Consider the following 7,079-nt stretch of genomic DNA (forward strand, 5'->3'; position numbering starts at 1 on the left):
AGATTTACATGTTTCCCAACCAACATGCCACTCCACTGTGCTGTATATGAAGGCATGATAATATATTACATTATGGACAAGAAAGAATTATATGCACAATCGGATTTAAATTTATGGTATTGAATAATATATATATATATATACATAATATAATTTAATAATAATAGTAAAAATATATTGAATTTAATTTTTATAATTTTTTATAAATAATAAAAAATAGTTAAAAATATGGGTAAATATACCCTACAATTTTAATTTTAATTTTTTTTGTATATTAATTATACATACATGTAAGGAGAGAAAATTAATTTACAATGAGATTTTTTATTATTATTTTATTTATATTGAGTAAAAAAATGTAATACAAAATTTTACAACCAATTTTTTATTCACAGCCCCATGTGGCGAGACAATTGTCATGACCAAACTTTAAAATAATATAATACTTAGCTTATTTCTAAGGAATATATGTGATAGGTAACGAGTAAGAATATATTTTATTAAATTGCACTCAAAGTTACAATAATTAATAGATGGACTGTAAAATAAAATAATTGTATATTAGTAATTTAAGGTAATATATAAAAATACTTTTTATTATATGTCCGGTGATCATATTTCTTTAATTAAAATACAAATACATTAATTATAAATAATTAAAAATAATAAAATAATTATATTGATTGTGAAAGAGAATATATAAAGTTGGTGAAAAGCAAGGCAATAATAAATACATACAAACATACCTACTAACAAATTACATACCAGTTTGGCCAATGCTGCTTTTGGGAAAAAAATAAAATAAAATAAAATAAATGGGTCCCATCTAAAAAGCAAAAACCAAATCAAACTTAACCAAGGGTTTATTTATTTATTTATATACATATTTTTAATGGGAACATTTTGAAAAACAAATTCAACGTGACAATGACACCCACTTTTATTGAAGTCTCAATTGGGCACAAGAATTATACCCCTTCTTTTCGATTGAAAAGTTGTTTTTTTTTATTTTTGTCCGTCTCAAAATAAGGTTATTATTTTTTAATTTAATAATTATACTGCCTACCTAACGTAATAAATACCCTTTCAACTTACATTATATTACACAATACTAATAAGGGTGTTTTCGTTTTTTTCACTACAACTAATTATAATACTAAATAATATTAAAAAATCTACGTGCAAAAAGTAAATGACAACCTTGCACCGGGGCGGACGGAGTACATTCATTTCAGGTTTGAATTTGGGTATATACTTTAAAATAGTACTCAATCCGTTCCAGAACCATAGTCTGAATTGGGTTTGACACGATATTTAAGAAATATTGATATTATATTAGTAATGAATAAAAAAATACAGGTAAAAATTTTTTTTACCCTGTATAAGTATAAAAAGCAGTTATATAATAATAATGAAAAAGTAAAAATAGTTTTTATAGTGATATAGTTATTTATGAAAATAAAACTGTTGTTTTGAGACTGACAAAAATAATAAATATAATTATTGTATTGAAAAAAAAGAGAGTAAACAATTAAGTTAAAATAATATTTAAATACTAATATGATATAAATATATGTTAGATGTGATATTTAAATTTAAAATTAATTTTTTTTATATGATACATTTAATAAAAAAATAATTATTTGATTCGATAATTTTAAATTGAATATATATATAGTTCTAAACCAAAAACCAGACTATAAGGAATATACTCTATTGTCCTAAGTCGTAATCATTCCTATCATTTCTGACAAACTGTTCACATGCTGTGCCAAGTTCTGACAAGGGTTTGTATTTTTCAAAATTTTAAATAATATGTTAATATAATATTTTAAATAAAATGAGTGACTAATGTTATAGTTTAAATAAATGATTTTATTTTTTATTTTTTTATCTATTATTTTAAATAATATTTATTTGATTCAGGAGTATATTTTTTGTAAAAAGTAAATTAATTGAGTATAAAGAGCTTAGCACATTAACATTGGGCTTGTATTTACTGTGGATCCATTAGAAGGCCCATTAGGCTGTGTGATGTAATTCAAGTAAAGCCCAAACAATACAAAGATTGAAATATCCAAATAATTTAGTAGTAAGAGAAATGATGATTGGCAAAGTTTGTAAAAATGTTCAATAATTTATTTCAGTTACAATTAATAATAAAAACTTTAATAAAGTGTGAATGGTAATGGTCTGTTTGTATTATTTTATTTTTTTTATATATATTTTAACTTTATTATCCATTAAAATAATTTAAAATGTTAACCAATGAAAAAAAAAGTCAAAAAGATTTGATAGTGATAAATATATATGAAAAAGCAAAATTGCTCACAACTTTGATTAAAATGGATGTGGGTGCTGATTTAATTTTGAAAGTGGCATATAGGATGGTGAATTTAATAATTTAGCAATCTTAAAAAAAATAAAATAATAAAATTATCCTTGTTTAATAAATAGTTAATATTAATTCAGCATATACTGAATTAGTTATGCATATGAGTATGCTAATTTTGTAGATTAAATTTTAATTTGACTTTGATATTAAAATAATAAATTATTAAATAATTTATAACAATTAAAAATAAAAAAAATTGAAAAAATCGCATGTTTATTAAAGAAACAAATCCTATGTCAAAATGGAATCAAATATTCTCATACGTCAAAGACAGACTACTTGAGTACTGTTTGGATAAAAGGTTTTTGAGGTTAAGACAATGGTGTCCCAACCCTACATGAAAATGAAAGGACAGACAAAGAGACAGCAGACAGTTGTCATTACATGGCGTGAAAGACCATCTCGCCACCGCCACCGCCACCGCCACCGCACCGCCGCGACGGAGCATATCGACGGAATTAATGATCGATGTTTACCGGTCAAAGCATTGAAAGTATTTTGTCTTCAGTAATACTTTTAATTTATTCGACGACGTCGTATCTGTTCCCCACACTTTGCCTGTATGTAAATCATCCACAATTTTAGTTTCGACAGATCGATTAACCTAATTAATCAGAAAGAAGATGACTTCAGCACCTCATCTTTGACTTACCACTCTCACTCATCACTACCTTCTTTTTATTATTATTATTATTATATTATTATTAGGGTTTGCATTGAATTCATTCACCTCAGCTAGCTCCCATTTCTCGGTAGCTTTTTTTGGATCTTTCCTCTGTACGTACGCAGCGCTCGAAGCTGCGCTGTCCCCGTTTGAACACAAAGTTGATAATAATAATAATAATAATAATAATAATAATAAGTAGATCTGCTTATATTACGTTTCATCCTTCACAAACTAACATTTTATTTCTTTTATTTAAAATATCTAATTATTATTATTATTATTTTTTTATACACAAAATTTATTTATTTTTATCTTCACTTTATTTATTTATTTATTTATTTTATTTATATATAAAATAAGGATAAATTTCTCATTTATAACCAAAAAAATAATAATAATTATTTAAAAATGTATGTAAATATCAATTAGAATATTAAAAAAATAGACGGAGAAAATAGCAGTATTTCCTCGTTCCCTTAACCATCTATCCATTTTTTCATTTTGGGTTCGTTCTATAACAAAATATTTATTTATTTTAATAATTGCAATATTTACTTAACATTACAAATACCCTTCCAATTTATAATATATTACACAAATATCATTATTTTTATATCATATAATACTAAAAGGTTAATTTAATTTTTTTATCTTTATTCCTATTTTATCTTATTATAATATTAATATTTCTAAAATTTCGTATAAAAAATAAATGAATATATAAATATGAAACATACAGGATAATCCAACTTTTTAATTATTCTATTTATAGTTTATATTTTTCCCACTTTACCAACTGTAAAGTACGTACTCCTACAGCAAAGCTTTATTCTTTTCCGGGAAAGTTCAGCGTCGTTGTCAGCAATGGCGGCCGCACCTCCACAATCGATCTATCTATCTATCTATATATATATATATATCTTAATAAATACTTATATAATCTCCCTCCCCTGTCCTAACCTGCGCAGAATCAACCTTAATTAATTTCTGCAATGGAAATTATTCATCACCACAATCTAGCCATGAAAACAGAAGAAGAAAAACTCCCACCATTGATCCAAGCCATTGCAGCACGAGAGATCGCAGGTTTCGACAATGCTAATAACCTGCACCTGCACGATCTCAAAATCTCTATCCTCGTACGTTTCCATCTAATCTTCTATTAATCCTAAATTTATTAAGCACCAACGATGTTCAATTCCTCAATTAATTATTAATTAATGTTGTCAGGATGCTAATGAAGAACAGAAACAAGTGTCCATCAGTATGCCGTCTTCCCCAATCGAAGTTCACGTCGGAAGCAGCACTCTTTATCCAATGTCCGATTCCGCCGCCAAATTCCACTCGCAGCCAATCCCTAATAATAATAAGCTTAAGTACCAAAGATTCGATTCCTTCAAGACATGGTCGGGCAAGCTTGAGAGACAGATTTCCAATCTCCGAGGTAAGCCCTGCGAGATCCACGAAAACGATGATATCGAAAATCTCCCCCTCGATCGATTCTTCGACGCCTTGGAAGGCCCTGAATTGGACACTCTTCGCGTACGTACTTTAATTTAATTTAATTTAATTTTATCTTCATTAATTACTAGACACTAGAATAAGTATATGATTAATTACAATATTTTTAACTGCTAAATATTTTTTTAACTAATTTTTTTTTGTTAGAAAATTTTATCTTCATAGCAAAAAAAAAAAAGTTACCAAATTATTTTTCATATCCAAAATTATATGCATAAAAAAGTCATAAATATTTTATTGCTAAAACTTTTAGTTATTAATTTTAATTATGAAAAAATATTTTAAACTACGAAATTGTATTTTTATAGTTATAACTATTTTTTTAACTTTAACGTCAAGAAAATCTGCTTTTTTGTTAAGAAAATTATATTTGTGCTGTAAAGGACTAAATAAGTTTAGTAGCAAAAATATTTTTGCTATGAATTATAATATTATATTGTTGTTAAATTTCAATTTTTTTTTTTAATAGTATAACCTTAAAAAAAACAAAACAATTAAGGTTAATTAATGAATGAATGCATTGCAGGCGTCGGAGGAGATAATCCTGCCGGAAAACGAGAAGTGGCCGTTCCTCCTCCGGTTTCCGATCTCGACGTTCGGAATATGCCTCGGCGTCAGCAGCCAAGCCATTATGTGGAAGGCTCTTGCAACCTCGGACTCCACGAAGTTCCTCCACGTCACGCCGGAGATAAACCTTGCCCTCTGGCTCGTCGCCGCCGCCCTCGTCGCCGCCGTCTCCGCCGTCTACTCTCTAAAGGTCATCTTCTACTTCGAAGCCGTCCGCCGCGAGTACTTCCACCCGGTGCGCGTGAACTTCTTCTTCGCGCCGCTCGTCGCCGTCGTCTTCCTGGCCATCGGAGCGCCGCCGCCGGTCGCCGGAAAACTCCACTCTGCGGCGTGGTACGCTCTGATGGCGCCGATCCTGTGCCTGGAGGTGAAGATCTACGGGCAGTGGATGTCGGGCGGGCAGCGACGGCTGTCGAAAGTGGCGAACCCGTCGAACCACCTGGCAGTGGTGGGGAACTTCGCCGGCGCGGTGCTGGGGGCGGCGATGGGGCTGAAGGAGGGGCCGGTGTTCTTCTTCGCGGTGGGGCTGGCGCATTACGTGGTGCTGTTTGTGACGCTTTACCAGAGGCTTCCGACCAACGAGACGCTGCCAAAGGAGCTCCACCCGGTGTTTTTTCTGTTCGTCGCCGCCCCGAGCACCGCCGCCGTGGCCTGGACGGAGATCCGGGACTCCTTCGACCATGGCTCCCGGATCGCCTACTTCATCGCCTTGTTCCTCTATTTCTCGCTGGTATATATATGCTAACTAAATTATTTATTTATTATTCAAAATTTTAAAAATATATATTATAATAAATAAAATTTCATCTTAAGTACACAATTTTCCAAAAATTCAAAATTTCCAGAACGTACGTTTAGTTAATTACATATTGATCCGACCATTTTCTTGACGTTGTGCTATTTTCAGGCTGTACGTGTTAATTTCTTCCGTGGCTTCAGGTATGCATGCGTGTGTACTGTATAAACATTAAATTAAATATTTCTTCATATTATATTAAATAATAATTCTAATTTAAAATCTAAACCCAAAATCTAATTAAGGTTGTGTTTGTGTTTAATTTAGTTTAACTTTCTCAATAATTATTTATTCTAATTTATAATTTATATTTTAAACATAATATATATATATATATAATCGGTTTGGGTGGGTGGTGCAGATTCTCGTTGGCGTGGTGGGCGTACACGTTTCCGATGACGGGCGCGGCGGTGGCGACGATGAAATACGCGGACGCGGTTCCAGGTGCGGGGACACGATTGTTGGCGGTGACGCTGTGCGGGGTGGCGACGGTGGCAGTGGCGGCGCTGCTGGTGGCGACGGTGGTGCACGCGTGCGTGCTCAAGGATCTGTTCCCCAACGACATGGCTATCGCGATTAGCGGGAAGAGACCTAAGATGACACGAAAATGGCGCCATCGTTATCGTCGGAGATCATCAAGCAGCTCGTCGACGACGGATTCTGATTATTGCCAAGGAAATTAGCTAGCTAGGGTTCGTCGGATGCCACCATGATTTGACAGTACATGCAGCTGCAGATTTGGCAAAGTAAGAAGAGGATGATGATCTCGGGTCGGGTCGGGTTTGCCCACGCTGCTAATATTAGTTATATTATTATTATAGTATATCAACGGAGGAACCGTCTAGAATGTTCCGGTGAAGTTGATGATGATTGAAAATATTCGTTCTCTAGCTCCCTCTGATTGGCGGGCTGATGTTGAAAAATAAAAATTGATGATTGAATTATATATTGAAGTGTGTTTCTTTGGGGCTTAGTTTGATAATTTTTTTATTTAAATTTGATAGTAAAATAATATTCCCTCTTCCTTCGCTAAAAATTAAATATATTTTTGTATTAAGGTAGGATTATTTTAACTAAAATAATAAGAAAATGATACTTCGAAATGGGACCGACAAAAATAATAAAAAATAACG

The 7,079-nt window shown here is 31.7% G+C and overlaps 1 protein-coding gene across 1 annotated transcript; it reads left to right on the plus strand.

The window, feature by feature from the left end:
• Nucleotides 1-4,022: 4,022 nt before the first annotated feature.
• On the plus strand, nt 4,023-6,908 carry LOC127259551 (S-type anion channel SLAH2-like). Its single transcript, XM_051286935.1, has 5 exons — nt 4,023-4,201; nt 4,293-4,604; nt 5,110-5,880; nt 6,058-6,089; nt 6,308-6,908. The coding sequence occupies exons 1-5, from the start codon at nt 4,055-4,057 to the stop codon at nt 6,627-6,629; spliced, it is 1,584 nt and encodes a 527-aa protein (XP_051142892.1). The 5' UTR covers nt 4,023-4,054; the 3' UTR covers nt 6,630-6,908.
• The last annotated feature ends 171 nt before the right edge of the window (nt 6,909-7,079 follow it).

The sequence above is a fragment of the Andrographis paniculata genome, unplaced genomic scaffold (genome assembly GCF_009805555.1).
Source record: "Andrographis paniculata isolate CXL003 unplaced genomic scaffold, ASM980555v1 Contig60END, whole genome shotgun sequence".
Classification (NCBI taxonomy): domain Eukaryota; kingdom Viridiplantae; phylum Streptophyta; class Magnoliopsida; order Lamiales; family Acanthaceae; genus Andrographis; species Andrographis paniculata.